We start from the raw sequence: 27,238 nt of genomic DNA, 5'->3' as shown, positions 1-27,238 counted from the left end.
TATGTGACTATAAAGCACGTGAATGAACAACGAAGTAATACCTATCGCAATTTTCTCGTAAAATTTCGGCTTTCCTTTCACCTCTAATCATTTAATTATTTTGTATTAGATCAGATAGAAAAGAAAATACTATATCTTTTTAGGACATGTAATCGTTATGTATATATTGATAAGTATATTACTCTGATTCTGATTTTAAAATTACGGTTTGTAAAGAAAGAGGAAGAAAGAGATATATCTCAATTATATAGAAATATCCAATATTATGAAATATTCTAGTATTTGCGTAATTTTCATTATAATACTTATTAAAACGAAAATACTCTTGTCGGTAACAACTGTTTTTTATACATTACGTCAAGTAAAATGTAGTAAAGCAATTTGTAAACATGGTTGTTCAGCGTAGTCGAAGATTAGGTTTTTAGCAAGATTAATGAGGCGAAATTACGCTTTCTGCGAAAGTTCTTATCAAGTCACGCATGAAGCGTGGAATATATCCGCACCGCGTGCTTGAAACGTTTGGCGATTCGCTAACCACTCTTAATTGTAATTGATGATACAGTAGATTTCAAGGCGGCTTGTGCGGTTGATGCAAAAAACACAGATTCCAATATTAACTGCAATTTATCCAGCTTCTTATAACGGCTCGGCTGCCGGTGGTCCTTTAACCATTTAGTCCTGGCGTTCTACAATGCGCAGCAATTCCGTTTTTCTTCTGGTACGTCAACAAATTTTATCGACGTGCCGATCAAATACTTTCAAGACGTAGTACGTGAGAAATTTCTTAAAAAAGGTCTAGGATATTTTCTTTCATCTTTTAATCGGCCTAAACAACAAGAAGACTTACATGACAGCTTTTTAATACTATTACGTCGATATGTTATAATTTATTAGCTTTACTTTACTTTTTAGGTGCTCACAGGTACAAATTGTTTTAAAGTTACCAATTTTCCTATACATTTATATTAATAATTTCTATCGAAATTATTTACTTTTTATGACGAAATATATATTGTAGTACAATCCATTGATATGAATAACGCATTATACTCCGAAAATTATGAAAAAACTACTGATTTTAAGAATTTATTTAAGACATAAAACACCTATGTTTGTTTCATTGGAAGTCGCATAAATATTAATATAATTGTAATATATAAATTTAATTGAATTCTTATTTCCACACAGCCGGCCATTGACCGGGGAAAAAAATAACATCAACAATAACTAATATACGATATTAATGCGTTTTTCTCTGTATCTTCAACTGCTGACATTGCGACATTTTTCTCACTATGTTATTTTTTCCGCCGAAACATCGGCGTGAAAAAAGGGCTTGGGGTACGACGTCGATAGAATTCTTATCCCTAAAAGCAACGACGCTGGTTGGCCGTGGGTCCCCCTCGCTCGTATTACGTCCCTTCCGTTCACGACCGAAGGGAGGAGGCAGAGGCAGCCAGTACAGGGGCAGGCAGGGGGATCGTCGAGGCAGGAAATGAAGGGAGTAGTCTGGGGTGATAGGAAAATTTGATGGAGGGTGGCAGAGTGACAGGAGGAAGGGGGGGAGAAGGGGATGGGGAAGAGGAGCGGAGGGCTATCAATGACGCGTTAGAGCACGTCACGCTGCGCAATGCATCTGCCGCCATATGCCGTCATATATATTATCCTGGCGATACGTCAATTCGGCCGCTGATCATTATACTGATTACCGCAGCACGCAAACTACTCCGCATGTGTGGCCGTTCTCATGAGTCTGTTATTAATAAGCACGGTTTAACTTTCGATATCGGGACATCGACGGGACGGTCGGGTGAGACGAGCCACTTGTATTCAGATAACTTCTGTGCAACGTGTTGAGTGTTGAGCAATTATCATCAATGATCAGATTAAGACGTAAATAAGTTTCTATCTTCCTGGAAATAAATTAGCTAGTCGAATAGCGACTAGATAATTTATGTTAGGATAAAAAAAGATATGTGTAATATTTCAAAGAAACACGCAAAACAATGCGAAATATGCACAGGAAGATCCATAGAAGGATATAAAAAGAAATTACAAAAGGAAAAGGAAGAGACAAGTACTGAAAAGAAAAAGATTCGCTCAGATGAATACCAGCCTAAGTCATAAATTTTGATATTATATACGATGTCTCGGTTAGTTAAGAAAAAGAAAGAGAGAAAAGAGGAATAGCTCGCAACGTTGACGCAACCAACAATGCTTTCACGAGATTTTAACTTTCTTTTTTCGGTCCACAATGACGCAAAGTTTTCCCGATTTCCTTCGGACAAGCAGGAATACAAAGGACGAAGTTAATACGGAGAGAGAACAAGCTTCCACCTATCCCTTGACCTCGCTTCTCTTCCCATTTCACTTCCGTGCTATTGCGTTCCAAAATCTCGTATATAAATCCGTCCGTTATTAAATAACAAAACAATTAGTAAAAAATGTTGGATTGGCACCCCATATATTCAGAACAGGGATAATTAATAAAAAAAATGTACACTAGTTACATAAGATTACGTACTGGTGAATGTTTTATCTAATATAATAAATATATAATTTTATTAGCTAATATTATCTTACATTATCTGTTTTCTCTCTTTAGCATTATTTATGCATAAATTAAAATGTTACTTTTTTAACGTTTTGTTTTGATCAGAGAGAGATAGAATTGATATTTATTTTATATTTTATATTTATTTTAGTTGCTTGAATGTTTTGCAAAAGAATATTGTAAAATAGTTACTTTTGGAGAAATAATTTATATGAAAAGTATTATTATATGACTCCTAGAGAAATAAATTTTTGTTAAAAAATTTTATGTATGTATACGTATGTACATATATGTATTTTATTTTTTTACAATTTATAGTATCGAATTTTTACAATTTGCTAAAAAATGAAGAGAAGAAATTAGATGTAATTGAGAAGATAAAAGCTACAGAAATTGATTTCTAATAATCGAGAAATATTATCAACTTTTTGAAGCAAATATTTGATTTCATGTTCAAAAACTGCCCGGTTATAACGGGTTTGCGGGTCCAAAGTACATTTTTATTCTGGGATAGAGAGTGAGGCGTATAACGCAGCAGACATCCCTTGTTATTTCTCCTATTTTCCGTTGCGATAAATCACGAATGCCGACGGACGGACTAAGGAAGTAGGGCCAACAGAGAGAGAGGGGGATCTCGTTGCCGGACGCAAAACCAAAACCATAGCAGCGGAGGATGTCAACATTCCCGGCAATTTATAGAATGCAACATTTTCAACCAAAAAATTATCGCTTATTTTTTTAAAACAAATTCGATATCTCGGATATAAATTCGGACGAAAAAACTAATCAAGTTGTCAGTTCACTGGTCTATTATTATAAACGTCTATATTAAATGCGATTTATGAAACAATTTTCCAGCAAATTTTGATCGTTCCAAGCAAGTGTGCGCGAATAGTTATGTGATCGATTTCGTCGCAACTCGGTCGCTATTCGCCGTAGTGCAATTAGTGCACCATACATCACGCGGATAACAAGACACGGCGCCCCGAAGGCGTCGCGTGGAACGCGCGGAAAAAAAGAGGAGACAGGGGGAACAAAAGGGGGGGACGACATACGGGGGCGAGATGGTAGCGACGTGCCGCTCATCGTCTCGAACGACGTTCTTCACGAACAACTCCTAACTTTTTCTTGAGAAAGGAACGGGGGGGCGGGAGGAGAGAAACGGAGGATAAAGTCTCCCCTCATATCCTTGCTTCCGTCGCTTCATCTCCTTTCTCGATTTCTCTACTCTAGTTTCTTCTCGGATGCGCCGTTGTTGCCAGAAAACCCGCACGCCATTCATCTTGCGACATCAGACGAAAATAACACGAATTTAAGAAGCTCACGCTCGTAAACAATAAAGGGGATGTGCGCTCCCGTTACATAAGAGCACGTCTGGAATGAAGAAACTATCTATGTTAGGAAGTGTTATTTCTCTATTCCAGCGAAACTCAATTAGTTCTCAAACTCAGTTATTAGTATTATCCGTCATCGTAGAGCAGTAGAAATATTGAAGATATATTTGCTGCTAGTTAACAACACATTCGTAATTAGTTTCCTTATTTAAGACAGTAATGTGAATGATAATTGCGCGCGACATGTGATTTTAATCAATAGTGCTAACTTCAAGTAACTTTACAATTAACGCTCTAATAATTTTGAGTGAAACATGTTTTTGCACTTGTACAATGTAGCAATAAATTAAATTAAAGAAACATAAAAATGAACAAAAATAACTTTCTATCACATTTTTTCAATTTTTTTCACAATGACAGAATCATTATCATTAAAAACGCTATCGCTGTATAAAATGAATTGAAATGCTCAATTTTATTGTATCATATCATTGAGAGATTAAGATATACAAATCGTCTGAACGTAAAATTGACAATTTATGATATTAAATATTTTATTATTTGGCGCTTTATCATATAAACCAATTATTACATTCATAAATGGGAACAAGTGCCTTTTCTATTACATTAAAGAAAAACTAAGAGAAATGTGTATAGAAGAAAAAATGTGAGAATGTCAACAGATTGAAAAATATAAATGAGAAATGAAGAAATATGGCGAGAGCACGAGCTCCGGAGTTAAGAATACGTCAGAGCACGTGGCTCAGAAGATCAAGAACTGGTGGAATACACCTGGTGTGTTCTCATGAATTCGTTGCCGTTCCTCACGCATCTCTTCTCCCCTCCCGAACTTTACACATGTAGCTAACAACGTTCTGTGTTCGCCGCGTCTGGATCCTGCGCGGGGCGCCGTGTTGAGCTTGTTGGTTATGCTAATGGTATTCGCACGCATGTGGGCTGTAGTACCGTGGAAACTCATGCACGGGCACAATGCCGTCCCGATTTGTTACTACAAAAGTCACAAAGCGTGACGTAACGGCGCATTAAACGCACCGATGTCTCAATAAGTTACGCGATCTCAATTGGCCACCGAAATATGACCCGACAATTATGTTTCTTTAACGAGACGCAATCTGCCGACAATCATTGCATTTTTCTTTTTAATAAAATTTGTTTCATATAAGATTATTATTAATATCTGCAATATATGCAATGTGATTACTGCCAATATATTCAGCATGTGTATGTAAGATTAATCATAAATTAACTATTATTATTTATAACGATATAACGAACTATTATTTCTCTTATCGAATATGATAAAAAATTATATACGTTATGTAACATCATTATTGATAATTATTTAAAAATTCTGAAGGTTATTTTCAGTTATGTTTCGCGACAGAAATTAGACACGAAACTATTAACAAAATCCCTTTTAGTCAAGCTTTTTGTAGAATATCCGAAACCCCCGGCTATTCTATTATTAATCGAGTTAATTTGATGCGGTAATGATCGAAATACTTACATTAGAGGATAGTGCTCCGTAAGAGAATCAGCGTAATAAGTGGGCCGCAGGGAGTCGTAAGGACACTACCAAGTCCTTCCTCGGTATATACGACGACCATTTCCAACAATTGAGGGTGCTTCTGGTTACTCTGTGTTCTCATGTGTAATTATAAATCACTTCTTTCTCAGATTTTGCGTCACAATCGGTTGCCCAGACCAATTTTTATAGATTAGAAAATCTTTTGTTATTCATTTTTATTTACTTACAATGATAACCTGTATTACTAACACATATTAAAATTAGTTTTGTTTTAATTTGTTATCGATTTTATTTTCAATATGTCGATCTACGAAATTGTTACGATTTACAAAATGGGATTGACTTTTTTACAGAATTATTTACGGTATTAATTATCCTTAACAAAATTGATTATAAAAATATATAAAACACTGAAGTTTCTTTAGAGACTCTCACCGATGTGTGGCACAAAGAGATTGCACATATTAACGATCGACCCTCGATCAAGGGGCAATTATTTTCCAACTCTTCTGAAATACCGGAACGTATCGATCGGGTCGATCAACGAGTCAGGAGGAGCGTATGGTTGATGTGCGTGCGGTTACGTTAGAGGTCGGCTGTTCGAAGTTCGTCGGCAGGCAGGATATCATCTACGGTACCTCTCGTTCCTCTTGTACAACGTGCAAGAGGGAGCGGCTACGGAACAGCATATAATTATCGGTACCGTAATGGCGATCATAAGTCATGGGCGCTTCTCTCCCTCACCCGGTTCCTTCTCTTCCCTGGTTGGGACTGCGGGTCAGCCTGCGGGTAGAGAACGAATGCGGATGAGAAATGGAGTCGATTGGATAAAGTCATCACTTCGCCGCTCGGACGCAGGCCAACTCCATTTTCTTCGAAAAAAATTTTCCACCCTCGTAGGATCTCGGACAAATCTGGGAACGATTCGAAAGATTTCTATTAATAGATGTTACAAATGAATTATGAAAGAAACGCGGTATTTTATTCTGTTGCATTAAAATAATTATTATCTTTAATATGGTAAAGTTGACTGAACCTTATCTTCGACACCGTTCGCATAAATACTTATAAATTATAATAAAGATATCAAAACCAACTCCGATTGAAATATTGAATTCCCGGATACTTTTTTATTAATTATTCATCATTATACTAAACTTAATTGATTTTATTATTGTTTATCTTATACATGTATCTTCTGATTTTCATTAAAATTAATTATAATCGATTGCCGATTGGTATTAACATAAAGGATAAATTATTCGACTTTATAGAATCTAGATGTCTCGCACATAAGGTCAAAAGTGACGGCCATGTTAGTAAAGTCACATTCTTCATTCCTCGCTCACCAAAATGTCAGCCTCTGGATGTCAGCCTCGGACAATGGCAGACTGTTCATTGGTCGTCAATGATAAACCCCGGTCTGAATGTGTTGGGCCACACATATGCTTCCTCATTCACGAGCATATATACACACGTATTTCGTTATATGATACCTGTTCTTAACTGTCTTGTCGAGCCGGCCCTTCGACCGCCGGCTGACATTCTTGCGTTTCAAGGGGCTGGGACTTGGTCACGCGTCGACAGTAGGGTAAATGAAACCAAGGATATAAAGAGCATTTAAATATAAAAAAAAATGTAACATTTTTGTAGTTTAACAAACCCTTTTGCAAAATTTGATTAGTTGAAAACAGTGGCTGCGTTCAGCAGAAAAAGTAGCTCGATAAGCGTTCTATTATTCTTTAATATGATAGGTTCTCACCCTTAGTTCTTTGTTTGCTGGTTTTTCTGCTGAACACAGCTAATGATTTTGTGTTTCTAGAGAATCTTCTTGTTATGGTTGCTACGGTGGGTGTTCACGCTACGATGCGAAAGTGGGGTGGTCTGAAAGGAAATTGGTAAAACCGAAGTAGAAGACCGGAAAGAGAACGTAGAGGGGATGATCGAGCCAGGCGGTGGGGAATAAGAATTATGATTTGTCCGCGTCGGTGGAAACGAAAGGGGCCAAGTTGCTTTTCTGACATTCGTATGTACTTTTATTTTCAAACTTCTCAAATATTTTTTTTCTCTTATCTCTTTCCTCTCCATTCCTTTCGTTATCCCTTTTCTTCTCGATTTTATATCGCGCGCATTAAGATAAACATTTAATTCCAACGAAAGTAACGAAGAAGCGAAGCAATATTCTTTAAGGTAATTTCAATTCGGATCGATACGAGCTCATGTTACTTTCGCTTTCGTGCAAGGCACACAATTCCTCGATGTTGTCACAGTCGGGGGGATTGTCCGAAAAGGGATGGAGGAACGACTAGTCAAGGGAAAGAGCCTGTGACACGAAGAGGGAAGGCGGGGGTTTCGTCACGATGGGTGGGGTTGGTTTCAAAGGGGCTTTCGGGGTGGGGTGCGCTGACAGCTCGACGCTCTCGTCCGTTCCACGCTCGACGGGAGGATACGCTTCTCTGCACACATTCACGTCCGCCCGTACACGCGCGCACACGCACGCGCGATGCTCGCGGAATTGGTTAACGCGTGGTGGATATCCCGGCGTTTCGTCGCCGTTCTGTCCCTCTTTTTTTTCTCTCTCTTTTTCTCTCTCGCCTTCTCTGTCGGTTCCTCCATTCTCATCTCCCCTCCCCCCGGCACGCGTGCACGTGAACACGCACACGCATAGTTCACGTCTGCTGTTCGCTTCTCCGTGCCGCGTTAGTCACGTTGTGTAGTCTTTCGTTTCTGTCTGTGCTTCTGCGGAGTCGAAGGCCCTGACACACGTCGACTCGTGCGGGCCGTGTACGCGAGCATTTCGAGACGTGCGTTTCGTTGTCATCTGTCGCAGCGATCGAGAACGCGAAAAGTCAACGCGGTGAAAGTTCATCGGGAATCGTTGTCGCGTCGAAAAAAAAAGTGCAATTGAATATTCCAATGGCCTTTCTTTCTTTCTTGCATATGTACACGAAAAATCCATCGTTGATTTTGTAGATCACGCAACACGAACGATATTTTCAAGAGAAGCGAAAGAAGAAAACGCGCCAAATTTGAATGGTACAATTGTTGCCGAGGAGTGCGAACGTGAAGTCAAACGTGTTTTACAAGTTGAACGCGTAACGTCGAACACAGTGAAGTCGGAGTACATTAGATTTGTGTATGTGTCACGATGATGTAAACGGATCTACAATTGAGATCAACAGGAGATTATCGAGAATTATAACCGTACGAGAAATTTTATATTTTTGAAGATATAACTTTTTGATTATGTGCACCGCATATGTAAAGAAGTGAGAAGATAGAGATTTTAATTAATTATTTCGCAGAAGATTACTTAAGAATGTTTCTTCTCATTCAGCAAGCTGCATATGTCTGAGAATTATCGAATCGCTGGATCGATCACACTTAGCTTGCTTGCTTTAAATCAGCATCGCGCAACGATCGTGATAAGCGAAGATAAGCGTTTTATTAGAAGCTCGTACACTTCCTGGATTTTGTTCCAGAACACGCCGCGCAGTCGGCCAGCTCGTTATATCAGCGTGTGCACTAGGACTAATTACCGTCGTCACGCGGCTGCATCGCGATGTGAATCACCTAAATGCTGGTGCGAAATTCGTTCGGTGATTATTAGACTCCTTGATCGCGTTGCTCGCGATACGAAAGCGTGACGGAAGGCAACCGACAAATTGACACCTGTGTACACTTAATTGGCATCGTTTGCACAGTCTGCTGACAGCCGCCTATTGGTTTTTCGCGGTTGACAACGACGCGGGACCGATAAGGACGCTCCGGCCGCGACGATCGCGTCCGGTGCGCGTAATTGCCGACCTGCTTGTTACTCGTGCTGCCAGTAATGTTAATTAGCTGATAGCTGACGCGGGAAGAGGCTTGCCGCGTGCGCGGGAGTACGCGTCGTATGGCGATGGTGTGCGTAAGTCGCAGATGCGTGAATCGACGATCTTAGCCGCGGGAAGTCGATGCGAAGACGGATCATGTGGAGAAAGGTATGTTTGCCTCATGCGTTAATAGTGAGTTGCTCGTCAACGATCGCGAAGCTACAAAAGTCCACTTAACCACGACTACTTTAATAAGCTGTTCTTGGCTGTGCTCTGATCATTCTTCAACAATTGAAGGATGGACTGTTACGAGTAGTTTATCGATCAGTCAATGTAGTGCTCAATGGACCACTCCTGACACTCTAATTTGCATTTATTCAACTTTCGAATCTCTCAAAGAAGCTGTCATATGTAGTCTCCCTAAAATTACACCAGGCGATTAATTTCCAATATTTGGAACGTAAAAATAAATGTCCCACTAAATGCGATGCTCCCATATTATCGCGGATTAAGATCTTAAACTCCGGATACTTCAGATCCGGAAACCGATTTTGTTAGTGGAGGCGGGAGAACGCACAGGCACAGGTAGGACTCGGTAGGAAGAGCATGACAGGTCACTCGGTTACCTGAAGAGATAAGAGAGTCATCTCGTATAATAGTTGACCTGGTCCGGCTTTCCGGTTTTTCGTTTCGTCACGCACGCGATCCTCTCGTCGTCCTATCAGGGAACACGATGACGATCGAACGATAAAATATGAAGCTATAGGTGGTCTCGATGATATTATAAACAAAATCATTAATCGAGAATTTGCAAGTGTCGCTAAATGCCTATTATTACAAGTATTACAACTGATGTATAATTACATACAATATGCAATAAAAAATATTCCGATATAGTATCAGGACCCTATAGGAATATTTAATGAGCCACGAACCCTTCGATTTGACGAGGGTCACCGACAAAAGATTAAGCTTATCGTAGGTAATCATCTTTCATTGTAGTAAGAAAGGTTTATACACGATTACGAAGAATTAGGTAACAGGATTATTTTCTTTTCTAGTTTTCTCGTATGTAATGCCAATTGTGCTGTATAAATCATGTTGTTCATTTACACACTAGAATTTTTTTTTTTATCTCTTATCTAATTTTTATCAATTCATGGTCATGGACGTAATTTAACTTATTAAGTATAATAAGTTATTTACTATACTCTTATACTATAAACTTATTATACTCTTTGTTTACTCAGAAAAAATATTTTCTTATTTATCAATTTCTTTATTTATGATTTTAATTCAAATTTGTGTTAAATGAATAAAATGTGACGACCTCGCGTATTTAATTTAAGTAGTATATAGTTTCTATTTTTACCGCGTTTTGAAAATATGTTAGGATGTTATTTCCTTTTCTGAATTAAGTTCCATATATTTATCCTGTCTACCTTTCCAGATAGCAAGTATAAAATCCTATAGTATAGAGGGATGATTCGCGACACCGCGACGCGACGGGAAAGACGCTTCGCTGCGTTTCTGATTTACTGGCTGCGCAGGTATGAGGTTAGCGACATATAGTGTAAAAGAGAAGCTTGGTACAAGCGTGAAGAAGAGCAGAAAGCAAAAGGGGTAATCCCATACGGACGGACGCGTTAGTATCATACGGTTTAAAACGGTTGCACTATCTCGTTCTTGCTATTTTTGCTCACAATCGTTCATCATATATATTCTATAATTTTAATTTATGATAATGCCATTTTTAATGTACAAAATATCTTAGTTCCCTCTACTACTTATATAAGATAAACGCTGAAGTCAACGCTTTCTATACAATTCTAAAACTATATAGCTCTTTGTCGAGAAAAACACAACTAAACTGCAATTACATTATTATTAAAACAAATGCCGAAAGCTCTGATGATATTTAAAATATAGGTTTGCAAATATAAATGTTCTATTTATTAATTTAAATTATCATTAATTAATATAAAACATATGCGATTTAATATTGTATATTTTAAAATAATATCATAATTTTTAGAAATAATTCTGCTCTGGCATATTTTTCAAAATTCAACAAATTTTTTATTCGTGTCTTTTGAACTTTGCTCTTCCCTCGAAGCTTTTGTAGAAGCGCCTAGCGCATATATCAATAACGCGAATTAACTATGCTCGGGACGAAAGGGTCGTACAGGGGGCGACGTGTGGATCATTGAATTACTTCAAGTGCAAAATGATACGACGTTACGCGATACGAATGATGTTTCTAATGACGTCGTGCGGTATTTTCAAGCGTGATAAATCACAGCGGCGGCTCGTAAACCATAAGGGAGTCGATATGTGTATCAATGTGGGCCGAGGCGCGATGATGAAGGGGGTACGGAAACGGGAAGAGTCGGTGCCCACGCTAACGTTATACTGCGGTATGAATGGAACGCTTTTGCGGAGGCTGCCTTATAGAAGGTGGTTAGCGAAGATATTTATTACCCTTTGAACGGTTATCGGCACGCCGTACAGCATTCCATTGTGAAAAATTGTCAGCGCTTTCACGGGCGCAAGCCATATTCTTTTCGCTTCCCGTTTCTTTTTAAAGCTCGGCCGGCGAGGATGGTATTCTATATGCAATCGCGTCAGAGATATATCATAAGTCTTCAACTTGCACATTATTTCTGAAAAAGATATTTTAAAAATGTCATGAAAATTGTGTTCAAGTGAATACAAATATTTAATAATTAAATGTAAGTTAAAAATAATCCTGAAAGAATTTATATTTTGATCAGCCAATAAATTCAAATTATTTATTGACATTGATAATTTAACCCATTTAATTGCAAGATCGACTGCGCACGTTTAAATTATCGTTTATTTTCAATTGCCGTGCGAAAATCAAATTGCCCGGCATCACATATATTGACCTTTGCCGCTCAGGGAGCAACGATTATCTCCCACGGTCTTCCGATTTAATTAAGCATGAGCTTTAGCTTCGCCCTTAACTTTCGATATTAGGCCCGCGGCGTATCTACACCGGATCGGTCGAGTAGACCCGAACTCTCGCCCACATACGCACATACGGCGCACATATATCGCGTGCGCATCTTCGCGACTTGAAGTAAATCGGTATAGGCGATCTCGTCCCCAAACTCCGGGACTCCAGTGGGGTGAGCCACCCTTTGTTCGCGGCGTCGGATCTACCGGGCTTTCAGGCACCCCGCCATCCGGCAATTCTCCGTCGCTGAGCGTCGCGACGCTCCCTACCCACCCATCGCTCTATTCTGCCCACTCTCCGCGCGTTTGCCCCTACCCTTCTTGCCGTTCGCTCGAGGGTGTCTGCCACGGCCTTTGTGCTCTTGTCAACTTGTCAAACTACCCCTACCGCGGGGACCCCCGTCCCCGATAGCATCCAATACCATGTCCGTACCGTCAGCCCCTCTACACCTCTCGCCAAATCCTCGATCTCACCCTCTTAGGACGGGCACCCCACCCGATCCCTTCTTTTTTCTCTTTCTGTCTCTTTGCTTGTTTTTCTTTGCCTGCCGTTTGATTTTTGCGTTCGAGACATCGACCGTGCGAGGTAAGAGCAGCTGCAATTTCCGCCTTTCAAGACGTTCTCCACAACAGTTTCTCCCAACAATCGCAGCGAGTTTTTACTTACAAATCGCGAAGCGCCCATTCATGCAGATGGTGTATACCGTATACAAATCTCTATTTTTATATCTCTTTTAAACAAATAGACAGTATTTTGTTCAATAATTGTTAATATTAATATGGGCCATTTAGGAACAATAACGTATATATGACATTACGATTTCATGAGTTGCATGAAGAAGTTTTCGAATTTATTATTAGTACGTTAATACATAAACGCAGTAGTTCTAATCTTCTACATATGATAATTGCGAGTGCTTACTAATAGCCAGCCATTATCATCAGTAATTATACTCTTATGAAGATCTACGGCGCGATTCTGAAACTGATTATGCTTTCTACGCGGATGCACAGTATCTAACGTATGATCAAGATTTGTGATAAGAGTCGGCTTCTTATTTTCTAATTACGTAACATTTATGCACTTCTTTTTTTATCTTATCGCGAGAGATGTGCACAAGAACGAAAGCAGATTCACGCGAAAGCTTAAACATTTTGCTTGTAATGATCATTATTATCATATCGTCATATCTGTATAATACTGCAATAACTATAGCGTTACATTACAGACTTATAGACAAATCTATACCGAGTGGTTTTGCAACTGTATCTTATTTTCTCTTATCGCTTTCCTCATTGCATTTCTCCATATTTATATGAGAAATAACTATCGCAGCAAGGTTTTTAAAGTTTGGTCATTGTTATTTTCTAGTTTAAAGGTTCTGAATTTTCTTTATACAAAATTTTTCACATGTGTATTGTGTGCATAAATTTTACAAATTAATGAATTTTAATTCAAATAATTTACAGAATTAAATAAAAGTTGTTTCAGCTAATTTTTTTTCATCTCAAAGTTCATTAATTCCGATTCGTTGTCGCGCCGACGATTTTAATTCGAAAGTACGTCGCGTATTTTCTCGGCTCGCAGCCGTAATATAAATTACCTCGAGATAATTTCAAAGTTGTGCCGACAGCGTCGGGTGCCGTGGCCGACGATGCCAAAATTTTTCAGTAGACACGGTCAACTCCCATGCCGCTGTTTATTTTGACATTCCGACATTCTAGCTTTATACATGCCATATCGTTTATTTCTGCGCTCATCATCGCATGCTCTAAGCTCGCATATCTACACGTGTTATCTTAACTCAACGTTCTCCTCAATTCTTCAATAGTATCGTAAATTGCTCCAAGAAACAGTTAATTTGACGCGTCTTATTGCACAAAAAGAAACACCCGGTTAAATGTTTATTAAAATTTATGTTTGTTTCACTTCCACTTTCGCTCTCTTATACCATGCATATTTCACTCCGATTATTATTATGCACGTGTAAAGTGTTCTACCTGCAGATAATAATCCCTCAATAATTGCCGGTCCTTCAACAATAGATGTTTGTTTTACTTTAAACGATGCTCTAATAGTTTCTGGTGTGAATGGGATTTAAAGGATGTGCAAGGCGTTGCGCCGAAATTTCTGACGCGCCATGTACAAGTTGTCTGTGTTGAGAGCGGAGGAGACATACGGTGAACAAAACTTCAACCCAGGATGTATTCGCGCAACGTCTTGAACGTGCGAGTGTGTTGGTTGATTTATAGGGTGACGTCAAAACTTTGTACTCTCCGCCGTGTCTTGGCGGTCTTATAGATACCCCCTCGCGCGCGCTTGCGACGAAATAAAGGCTCGGCTTCGTAATTTCGAGTTCGCTGTCGCTATTGTGCATAAAGACACACCTAGTTTGTGTGCGTGTGCGTGTATAGGTATGTGTGCATGTGTATGTGCTTCTGTTTCCGTCTCGATAGGATAATTTATTTTGCCAAAGATTACAGTTAATCATTCTGAGAATCATTAAACTTTTCTGTAGCCATATTTATACAAACTCTTCGTTACCTCTTATCTTCTGATATAATATAATACATAAACTTTAAAACCGTGTTATAATAAAGGGTTCCCTTGGTGTTATGTAGTCACGTGCAGCTCTCGTCTCATCGGTCACCCACATACGCGTAAATTATGAATTATCTGTGCGTCTACTTTTCCCATGTTGTCCCTCCGGAAAGTAACTAGTTTGCATCATGAATCTTGATTATCTAATTTAAATCAGGGGAAAGTATGATGTCGCGCGATAAGTGAAAATAATCTATATTATGAAATAAATTGCGACGATTGATCACAAGATGTTTTATGACGTTAAAAAAAATATTTACCATGTATTTACTTTTTTATTCAGAGTAATTAATTTGTTAATATTTTAAAATAACTGGAAAAGTATATTGAATTTCGAACAAGTACTCAATTTTTTAAATTGAAAACAGCCTTCAGTTCTTTTAAAAGATCGATTGAAGTAGGTCAACTTATGTATATAGATATATTATTTGAGTAATTTAGTATTGAATTAAAATATTAATATTAATAGTACACACACAATAGTTTTAACATAAACTTATAATATTATAAGTTATAATACGTAAAATTAATTTACGTAAAACTAATATTAGGCTAAACTTTTTTTGTGTTAAATGCAAGATTGCGCGTGACATTTCACTTGGAAATTTAATTTAGTTCCGTCATATGGACACATGATTATCTACGGCTACATTTTGCTCGACGAAACTTTTACGAAGTTCTTTTAAGGAACTTTTACCACCTTGCGATAGCATCTGGTTGCGAGATAATTTAACCTGCGTTAGACCTACTGTTAATTAAGTGAAATCTGGAGTGATTAACCCTCGACTTCTGACTCAGCGTACCTCAAATCAGGAACATTTGCAGGCTGTAGAATGACATTCCTTACGCGCGGTAGTGTATCAGTAACAATCTGTTCCCATTCGCGGAGAGTCGTAGAACCGTTAACGGTCTCATTTCTAGCTTGTACTAAAAAGCGTGTCGCAAGATGACCTCTCGCGAATAATTAATTTTTGCTGGCACGAAATTATGCGTATATTTTTAACGTCTCTGCGTCCAAAACGGTGACCTCACTAGAGATTCCACATAACGGAAGTGAAAATTTTCGCCCATCTTCAGCGCGCATCGGTTTTACGCAACAACTGACCATTGTCCCTTTTAGGTGAGCTTACCAAACCTTGACCCAAAAGAGAAAGCTGAACACCTCCCGACTTCCAACAAACGAACAAAAACGTTTTTATATTATAAAATGCGAAAGTTGCGAAAGTGCATAACAGGTCTGCTTCGGAATTTACGACACCTATCGACAAAAATTGTTTAGATGAATTGGAACCCTTGGAGGCTAGTAGAAGACCGTAGAGAATGTCAAGTATCCCGCGGGGAAAAAGGGAGCTATGCGAAATTGCGAAAGTGTATTTTGACAGTATTCTAATGTTTAACAGAGTGTTCCGATTTATTACTTTTTACGTTTTATCGTTTCTTGTCATACCTACTATTAAATGACAGGCAAGGAATAAGCAGGTATTTTTGTTATAAATTAATTATTCAATATACTTAATAGTTTCATTATTATTGATACAGGGATATCGTAGATTTTCTTAAGCATCTTTTATTTATAGATTTTTCGACAAATTATAGTGAATAATTCTATAAGAAAAATATTAAATTCAACCATTTAAAAATAATAGCTTTTTAAAGTATAACATTTATTAATAAGTAAATGAAATTGAGTTAAAACTTTAACAATTTATAGTTGTACGCATATTTATGTAGAATTTATCTAATATTTGTGTAAGGAATTTTCTCTTCTATATAATTTGCAAACATTTGCAGTTAATCAATGAATATGATTCAGATCTTTTTAGATTACAGAATATGCTAATAATTGCTTTATAATAGGTTAATAAACAAAAGTTCCATGTAATTAAAACAGCATTTAACACTATATGTTAAACACGGAAACTAAGTTATCGAAGCTCGTTTATCTCATCGTCTCTTGCATTCTTAAATCCCTCGCTTGTGTTCGTCTTCACATGCATACGTGTAATATCGCAATATAGATATAATTAATGCAACATCACGTGAACGACACGAACATATTTATATGGAAATTAAAATTTCAACAAAATGAAAATATTTATTCTGCAGAATATTGCGGTACATATGTATGCCGTATTATATCTATACATCAAATAATGTGCGATTAAAGTAAATAAAGTTACTTTAAATGTATTTTCAAAGCGATCTATACACGCAACATACATACCAGTAATTAAGTGCAATGTAAAGTGTTGACCAAAATTACCTACAGTGTTCACAGTCGACACTTTTTAACGCGCGTGCCATGCTACCATTTAACTCTTTAAACCGGGAGTGGTCTTTTGTTCGTACATGAACGTATCTCTGTTTCGGCATTATAATGGGTGCAAGAATACGATGTTTTGACCGTTGAAAATGTGACGAATGTTTCTGTAATTTATACCACTTTTTCCACACGAAATTTGAATAGACAAATCGTCGACACGAACATGTGTTTCTTACATCTATATGTATGCTCAACTAGCTGTTGTCATTACTAATGGGTGCATATTAACGGTTGTCAACTAAAAGATTCTCTTTGTTCCATTAGGGCCTTGGCACATAGAAAAATTTAGGCAGTAGGTAAAACGTTAGCTGTAAGAAAATCGACAGTTTGGATTTGCTACTGTTTACGTTATTGCCTTAAGGTCTTGACTTGATTGACTGATTTGCTTCCTGCTTAAGTTTTACTATGTGCCAAGGCCTTTACTTAAATCCGAAATAGACATGGACTTTATTGGAAAAAGATACATGCTTTGAAGTTTTTAATGCTTGTTTTCTTACTTTCTTATTATAGTTCTTTTACATTTTTATATTAAAAAGTCAAAAATTAATTTTTATTTGCATAAGATTTATTAATAAAATCCAGACCAATTATAACGATTTATATTTATTGTATAATTGATATATTGTATAACGATATACGATATTACAAAATAATTTTCATCAAATTTTAATAGGTATAATTGTATTCCGCCATTTTATTTTTTATTCGTGGTAATTAAATTATCAATTATTTTAACGAATCACACGATTTTATATTTTAGGAATATATCCTTTTTTTAGAACCTTTATTGAATAATATTATTGTCACGATTTTTCGTCACTTATCAGAATTTCGGGATAGTATAACATTTAAATTACATTCATTTACATACGCAGATATTATCGTCACGATTATTCGTCACTCATCAAAATTTCGCGATAGTAACATTTAAATTACATTCATTTACGTACGCAGATAGCCGTTATGCGATATTAAATGGCAGTTATATGGGGTCGGGTTCTTATCGAAGTCTCGTAATTCGAGAGAAAGCTCACGTAACACCCGCGCACAGCTGGAATCCGTAGTGAACGATGCATTGTCACCATCCTCGCTCTCGCGTTCAGCTGACGTTATCGGTGTTACGGATGGATCGCGCGCTCGCCGCGCCGGTAGAGACAGAGAACGGCATAAACGATCGAACGATCGGCCGGCCGACCGGCCGGCTTTTCAGTGGCCTTGCAAACTGGTTCCCTGCAGCCCGACTCGATTATGCTAATCGCACATGCGTGTTAGCATTCGACTGATCCGCTCGCATACCTACCCAAACACATACGTATACACATACATGCACGCACGTGACGCGCGTGGCCCGTGTGTTTATCGTTACACTGTCCTTACGCACACGATCGCGGAAGCACGCATACGCGTCGCGTACGGCATAACGTTAAGAATCAGGATACCGATGTCGCCCGGGTATATGTATATGGTGTACGTGTGTCGGAATCCTTGATCGCGAACACCTTTTAATGCCGTCTCGACCTCCCGCCAACCGGGTATCCTCTAATGCGCGTAAGGTAAATGTACCAGTGGTCGCACACTTAAGCCACAATTCAGATTGTGATACAAATTTAGCCCATTTAGACGCATGCTTGGTACAAATGACTTGAACCATCTTGAAGCTTAGGGTTTCTAGTTTCTAAAACACATGCAATGTTTATTTTAATATTCAGTCATTTATTATTTATGCCGCGAAAATGATAAAAAGGTCAAATGTACCAGTGTCCGCACAGCCTTTACTCGGTATGCCCCACCCAGTGTCCGCACAATACGATATTTAGGCTGCGGTTCACTTGATGCTACAAATGCTTCGAAGCATTCCTCCTTCAATGAAGAAAGAAGGAGAAGAAAAACGCTTCAAAGCATTTGTGGCGTCAAGTGGACCGCAGCCTTAAACCAAAATATATTCAGCCGTAACATAACCTCTCCATGTAAACAGCAAACAATTTTTCTGATACTGGTTGCACAGATTCAGCATGCACATTAGATTTATTGCAGATATATTATCAACAATGAGTACTTACTTATCAATCGGTTTTCCACACGATATTTTGTTTTCTTTTAATCGAAACACCAGAATTAATTCCGTAGTAACAACTTTGCATCGATCGAGAAACAGCGTGCTACGCGATGTGCGGTTACTGGGACTAGCGAACTTCGCAGGGTTGTACCAGTATCCGAACAGCCGTGACGTGCGAGACCGAATAAACAATTTAAAATAAATGGTAATCCGTGCAGAATCATACTTCAAATTTGTTTGTTATTACAATAACGTATTGTAGATCCCTACACAATTTTTAAATTTGCAATATTCTTCACGAAATGCTTAATAAATTGAAAACATTAAAGTCGTGTGCGGCGACTGGGACGTGTGCGGCCACTGGTACGTTTACCTTAACGGTATCTCCGAGGTGTTCCGTCGTGATCGCATTTCTTGCTAAATCTAGCGTGGCCGTTTGTCGGCATGTTTCTTCTACAATCTTCACACATTGTGCGTTATTATTTGACGTATTATATTTCCGATGTTTAATTTTTATGTCGCGGTACGCAAATGTCACATTTATTATTTAATTATAGTCGGGAAAAGAACGACGCTATTAGATGATTTATAAAATTCAGTTTTAACGTGAGATTTGTGTGGCGAGAATGAAATTGTGGATTCTTCATTTGTATTTGATATAATTAATAGCATATTAATATTGCATTTTAGAACAATACGAAACGAAACGCTAACCGATCTAATTAAATCGTTCTTTTATCATTGTTATATGCGTAATTCTCAACATTATTAAAAATTATGATATATGTATAATAACGCGTTAAAATGTAAATTCATTGTACAATGGTCGCTAGCCCAGACAGGTTTAATGTCCGAGAACTTCCGCCGAAGCGAATAAATCATATGACAGCAATATCGAATGCATATAATAAATTCGATTGTGGTATAATATACAGTTAAAAAAATGTTGTCATCCTATTTCTGTGGGTGGATCATTTTACATAACAAAGTATCCCGAAATCATGATATTTCACGAATTTATATCGGTTTCTATTTAATAACCTTGCATGAATCGTCTTATTTCTTTAGGAGTTAGCTCTTTTTTCTTCTCTTGTTCCAAATTATATGTTATACATAATGATAGCTATTACTGCTCGGCTTCGCGCCCATTTTATGTAATTGCTTGTAGTGTGTGGGCCATATTGTGAAAGTATAGTCGTAGTCAATCACCATATTAACATATTATTTGTAGAATAAAAAATAATCGTGATATTAGCTAAAATATAAGTTGATCTTAATGATTTATAACAGTGGCTATTGTTAATCATATATTACTTGTTGATTGCCATGTTACACCTCTAATTTTATATGTTTTACATTAAATGTGCATCAACTTTTATTTATCTTCTTGCTTCTCAAAATATCGTATGCCACTTAAGCGTCTGAACATCTGAGAGGAGCGTGAGAAGAGCTGCCACCTTACACGCACTAAGTGTTACATAGTACAAGGTCAGGAACTCGTAACTTTTTAATATAACTCCGCTGCTGTACGTGGCATCAGAAATACAACGTTCAGTTTACAACGCGTTTAGTTTATGACTGTTTTACGAGGTGCGGACGACCGACACGAGCTACGAGTTCCATAACTGTCAAATCCAAGTGCCATTTATGGCTCAATCTTTAGGGATACGGCTGCCAGCAACGACGTCGTTTATTTTATCCGGCCGTTTTATCTACATCAACCGATGATACACGTATAAACAGATCGTTCAACACTTTTTTGTTGTTCTTATACCGGCTTAATAGGGAAACGACAATAAGTATTAAATTTTGTCTTTTTTTTATATTCGATTATACAATATATTTATTATTTATGTTTCAACATTTATTCTCGCTACTTCTTAAAATCGAAAGAGTGTGAACATAATGAATGCAACTCGTTTCTTCCGGGATGGACCGACTGATAGAACGCAATCGGCATTTCAATCGTTTTCTCTCCTCGATTACGTCGAGATATGTAGTAGATAAAAGACTGGGACAAAGAAACTCCTATCCAGAGGCCATTTTGCTAACTAGAGGCCATCGTAGTTATATGACGTCACTTCCATATCCAACCATGGCGTCACATGACGCTCCACCCTGTTTTCAATCACCTTGGCCCCGAACCCACCCAGCTGTCAGACATGCTCCACCCCGTTTTTTCCTCTTCTTCCGTGCTATCACTATCGCCATCTGTCGACAATATTATGCACTTCTTAGACCCTTAAATAATCAGTTAGTTTATGATCTTTCCGGTCGATGTCACCACTAAATGAGGCCTAAAATACTTATCTGATATATGTATGTATCTCGGATTTGGCACAATTATTATGTGTCACACCTCATTAAAAGGAAGAATAACTGCTCTACAAATAGCATGACATTATCTCGCTTCCTTATGTTTTATTCTGAATTTAAATCAATTTGACAAAATTTTGAAATTTGTAGAATAGTTTGAGAATGAACTGCAACGATAACTGATTCTGCACACTTCGCTGCTATTAAATTAAAGAGAGCGGGGGAGAGGGTGCAAAGCTGCAAAAATACGCCGTCCACGTCAATAGGATTCAGATACTTGCACTTCAGAGGAGGATACATAAAGGGGAATTTACGGGGCGGGAATTGAGTTCAAATCCTGCGAGAGGTTGAATTTATACGCGAGGGACGAGGAAGGAGAGCCGTTGGGGAAGGGGGTGGCGAGCGCGTGGAATCGCTATCGGCGGCCATTCATCAATCCGTGGAATCAATACGCTGGAATTAATGAAAGCGCCGCGCGAACAGCAAGCTAGCGGCCGGAATGTTAATCGCGATCGTCCCGCGTCCGACCCGTTCTCATGTACAGCAAACTCCCAAGGGCTGCACCTCTCACCCTCTCTCGCACCCTTTACCCTGCTATGCTGCCCGTTGCACATTCAAACGCGCTCCTAACTCCGTGTTTAGCGCTACCCATACTGTCATGCCTCACCCGCAACAATACCATATGTACATTCACGTGTATGTACATTTTCATTTATTTCTTCGCTAATGAGAAATGACGAATGACGAATGGCGAATTTTTCGCGATGTAAATGCCAAATGTATTATTGGTTTTAAAGGACTGTTTTTTTTATTAACCATTTATTAACCATTTAATATTTTTAATTTTATCTTACTTTATATTTAAAAAATTAACTTAATTAAAGTTCCTATACTTTAAGGGAATGGTATGTAATGTTTTATAGATACTCTTTTTAACTAGAAACTTTAATTAGTTTTCTATTTTTACTTAGCTAATATGGAAATTTAAAAAAGAAATTTAAGAAACTAAAATATTAGAAAATTGCAAAAATTGAAGTAAGTTTTACTTGTAGTTAATTGTGTTGGGATATATCGGATAGGGTCGGTATAGAAGGTTTCGATCTTGAACCTCCAGATCAACATATGTTCTCATAAAAGGCAAAAATCCCTCGCATTTCAGTCGATAAAAAAGCAATGTATTGTTTTATTAATAATAGTGACATCTCTACTACACGCAATTAATGTTTCTTTAAATTAAAATAAGAAAAAATATTGAATTTAGATTATTTAGAATATTAATCTTATTTTAATTTTTTGCGAAGCTTAAAAAATTGATGCAAGTCGAAATTTTTTACATATGTAGTATTTATACATATAGGTATAATATATGTATAAGTAAAAAATAAAATCAGTCATACATTATTAATCGTTGTATTTATATCATTTAATTTTAACATTATTAATTCGATATTATTTGAACAGTTGTTAAAAATATTTTTATTCTTGCAGAATGTATTTAATAAAATATTATGTATTTATTTTTTTATTTTTTTTGATATTTTGCTATTGAGATTTTACTATTAAGTAAGATTTTATAATATCTTTTATGTAATTTTTAAATAAAGATTAATAGCAAAGTATTCTTTTTTTAATACTAACAATAAGATAGTTTGTGGTGTGTATAATAAATGCAGTAAAGTTTATAGAATGTTTAAATAATTAAATTAAATTTGTCTATGTGAACATGAAGCTATATAAAGTTATAAAAAAAATTAAATTTTATTTTTAAATTAAATTGTGTTATAATTTGTTTAAATAAAAATATTTTCTTAAGAAGATTAATTAGATAAATTTAAATTAATTGCTATTCTTATTTGTTTCTTAAATATTTCTTTTGTATTTATGATTAAATTGACATACATATTGAGTTAGAGTTAGATATAAGTGATCTGTGACCTACTATACTAATTTCATGCGACGTGCGTATCGGAACCTTTACAAAGCTTCCGAAAAAGAGATTGATGTGAGGAAGAAAGGTTTCAGTGGGAAGTGGCCACGCTGCCTAATGGTTGGAAATTTTTCCAAATTTAACGATCGCTTAGCCCGCCCACAGAACTCTGTAATAAGTTTGGCGTCTGTGCAATGGCCGTCACCGTGACGAGCACATGTGTAACTCGCCTTCTGTCATTCACGAGCTAAACTTTGCTCAGTTCATTCAGTTCGCTTGACAAGGATCATGCAAAGTTTCAGTTGCGTCCGCGATGCTATTTGCTCAAATATCGTAAAATATTCAAGTAATGATATTTATTTTAAAATTTTCTTGCTGATTATGAGATTCATGGTAATTGCGAACTATCACCAATGCTATTTTATTATTTAATAATTTATTAGCATTTTTAATAGTATTGTAAATTTAGTATAATTTGACATAACTGTTATTTACACTAAAGTATTTCACGTTATGTTACATGTGAGTCAAGCGTAATTAATGTAACTTATCTTTCCTGTATGTGTAACGTAATATAACACGTAATTTTCTTTGTGTTGCAGGTGCGGCATAATTTTGATCATAGGGTGGACAGGGGAACGAAACGGGTCTGGAGTGGCTTGGCGCTTTGAACGAAGGTGTCACCCCGGGGAAGACGAAGGACTTTGATTACTATCTTCCGCTACCACCTTGTGTATACGTGTGGTATACTCACCCCTTTCTCCACTTGCTAAATTAGAAAGGTTCTGTAGTGCTCCAGTTTATGATTTCATTCACTTTTGGTAGTGAGCTCAGTGTGATAAAAAGTCAAATGATGTACATGTGATCCAAAATGATGGTAATTTGATATATATATGTATATATACATATATGTATATGTGTGTGTGCTTGTGCTGCTCAAGAGTGCGTGAGATGACAAGGGTCGAGTGAGAAAAAGTAAAAAAGATTCGTGAAGAAATGCAATTTCGAAGTGATAAATCTGTATCTATGTAAAGACGTGCCAGTGTGTCCGCACAGGAAGAGTACAAAACAAAATAAATTTATGAAGATAAAAGGATAGAGAGAAGAATCGTAGATCAGCTGAAGATAACCAAAGGAAAGTCAGTCAGCAACGTAGACAAGTGACATAAGCAGGTGCGACAGGTGGGACAGTAGCATGAGTTCGTACTTCGCGAATTCGTATATCCCGGACCTGCGAAATGGCGGGGTGGAACACCCGCATCAGCATCAGCAGCACTACGGTGCGGCCGTACAGGTACCTCAGCAGACACAATCGGTCCAGCAACAATCTCAGCAAGCCGGTGACCCCTGCGACCCGAGTTTGTTACGTCAAGGAGTATCCGGCCATCATTATGGAACCACGGGAGGTCAGCAAGATATGCCTTATCCGAGGTTTCCCCCGTACAATCGGATCGACATGCGGAACGCGGCCTACTATCAGCATCAACAGGAACACGGAAGTATGGACGGCATGGCCGGTTACAGGTCGACGTCTCCGAACACCGGTATGGGTCACATGGGACACACACCTACCCCCAACGGACATCCGTCCACCCCCATCGTCTATGCCAGTTGCAAACTTCAGGCGGCTGCTGTCGATCATCAAGGCAGCGTTCTCGACGGACCGGATAGTCCACCTCTCGTCGAAACACCGCAGATGCACCATCAAATGCATAGCCAGCATCCACACATGCAGACGCAGCAATCGCAGCATCCGCAGCAGCAATCGCAGCATCAGCATCTGCAGGCACAGCAGCAACATATGATGTACCAACAGCAACAGCAATCTCAAACTACGTCGCAACAGGGACAAGGTGGAATGCACCCGCAACAGCAGCAGCAAGCTCAGCAGCATCAAGGCGTCGTTGCATCGTCGCTCAGTCAACAGCAGCAAGGCGCGCCTCAGGGTGCGGCAACTGCAAATTTACCGAGCCCATTGTATCCTTGGATGAGGAGCCAGTTCGGTAAGTAAGACATTTTTTAGAAAAGCCATATTATTATGATGCGCCTTCTTTTCTTAAACTTGAAATCGTTGTCACAACTCACGTTTACGAATGAGCAATTAATATGTGCAATGATATCAACTGCGAAAAGATAAAACATTTTATAGTATAAATTAAATTCACTAGTCTTATAATTTGTTAAAACTTTAGTTCTGAAAATTACACATAATAGGTATATATTTCGCTTTAACGTACATACTAAAATTTGTTAAAAAAGTGTATTATACACACGGCACTTATTTTTATAAATTTAGTAGAATAAGAAAACGTGACCTCACTTCCAAGAATAAAATCAACGTTTTATTCGATGCGTGACCAAAAGTCTCGTAGAAAGCTAGGTTTCTAGTAAGTAGTTTCTCAGGTAACAGGTAGTAGCCAACTTTTGTATTTATGCAACGGAGCACAAAACTAAGCCAAATCCGTACGGTAGCCGTTGGCTCAGGATTGGCACAACGTCTCTAGATACATCGCGACCGGAGTTATTTATTGCGTTGACCTGTTAGTCTGTCTCTTAGTTTCACCGCTCATTCATCAGGTCACAATAAGCATTGTTCTTTTTTCATGTGACTGCCGCTTGAAGTCTCAAAGTCGATACATTTGTTTTTATTAACATTTATTAACATTTTTATTAATTTGTAACCATTGTAATTTGTCTCATGAGTCCAACTGGTTGTATTCTTGCTTACACCACACGTCTTTGAATAACAAAGTTAATATTTTTAAGAATTTATAATTGGTTAAAAAAAATACTTATTATGTATATGTCTACCTAATGCTTTATATGTGCAATTAAATATGTGCTTCGATCAGATTCGTGGACGATTTGACAAATCTTCTCGCATTTTTTACGGTATTCAACACTTTTCGGAGGTATGTCTATTTGTGGCATTGTATAGCATAGCCATAAAGGAATAACAATAAGGCTAGACCGTCATTTAGGTAGAAAAAATCTTGGATGCACACAATTGAATAAGTTATGGAATCCTGCTAAGCCAACCGTTCCACATTCACTTCTCCGTTTCTTTATTGACGTATAGTTCGACCCACTCTCGATCAAAGAATGGTATCCCCATATTACCTAATTTTGCAAAGGTAGCATCTGTCTGAAACAAAAAATTCTGGCGAACCACTCTTATGTATCTTCTCACTTTCATATTCTTCAGTCACTCGTCGTTTCTTCTGGAAGCAGTTTCTCTATATATCTTTCTTCGAATGTAAAGTCAGTGGAGAGTATATGAGTGACACGATTAATTTTTTTGTGACATAATATTTATAAAATGATGTTTCAAAAAGAATAGAAAACAATCAAAGGTATGTGCCAATATCTAAATATTTAAAATACCTTATATTTTCTCTTTTTTATATATTACGACTTTTCTGTTGTACGTACATATATTTTTGAAGCGTGTTAAGAAAACCATTTTAATTAAAACTATTTTAAATTAGTTTCTATACGTTTTTAGATATAATTGTGCTTTTTTATATATTTTTTTTATTTTATAATATAATTTTAGTATAACTATAATTATAAAAAGATTGCAACTTTTCGATAAGCTTTTTTGCAATACACAAAAATGTGATATTATTTTCACAACTTTGGTACATATTAATTAAATCATCAAAATAAGAAATATTCAATTTTTTTAGTGTTTATACATATTTTTTCCATTAATGATTGCTCGTACCATCTTTCGGTTAAGTTCAGAAGCAGATCCCAAGTATCTGCTTCAGGACTGGCCGA

At 37.4% G+C, this 27,238-nt stretch overlaps 1 protein-coding gene across 8 annotated transcripts in view; it reads left to right on the top strand.

Moving 5' to 3' along the window:
- Positions 1-27,238, top strand: part of LOC112456336 (homeotic protein antennapedia) — a 148,774-nt gene that overhangs the window by 110,912 nt on the left and 10,624 nt on the right. For 6 of the 8 annotated variants that reach the window (XM_025018838.1, XM_025018829.1, XM_025018821.1 and 3 more), the window contains one exon: positions 24,058-25,458. In XM_025018838.1, the coding sequence (XP_024874606.1) occupies positions 24,651-25,458 (808 nt within the window). In that variant the 5' untranslated portion in view covers positions 24,058-24,650. Of the gene's footprint in view, positions 1-8,946; positions 9,421-24,057; positions 25,459-27,238 lie in introns of those variants that run through there. The other 2 variants (XM_025018856.1, XM_025018864.1) reach the window with 2 other exon arrangements.

The sequence above is a fragment of the Temnothorax curvispinosus genome, unplaced genomic scaffold, assembly GCF_003070985.1.
Source record: "Temnothorax curvispinosus isolate PA1 unplaced genomic scaffold, ASM307098v1 QBEX01000632.1, whole genome shotgun sequence".
NCBI lineage: Eukaryota > Metazoa > Arthropoda > Insecta > Hymenoptera > Formicidae > Temnothorax > Temnothorax curvispinosus.
The sequence above is the reverse complement of the archived record's forward strand: the minus strand, read 5'-3'. Positions and strand labels throughout refer to the sequence as shown.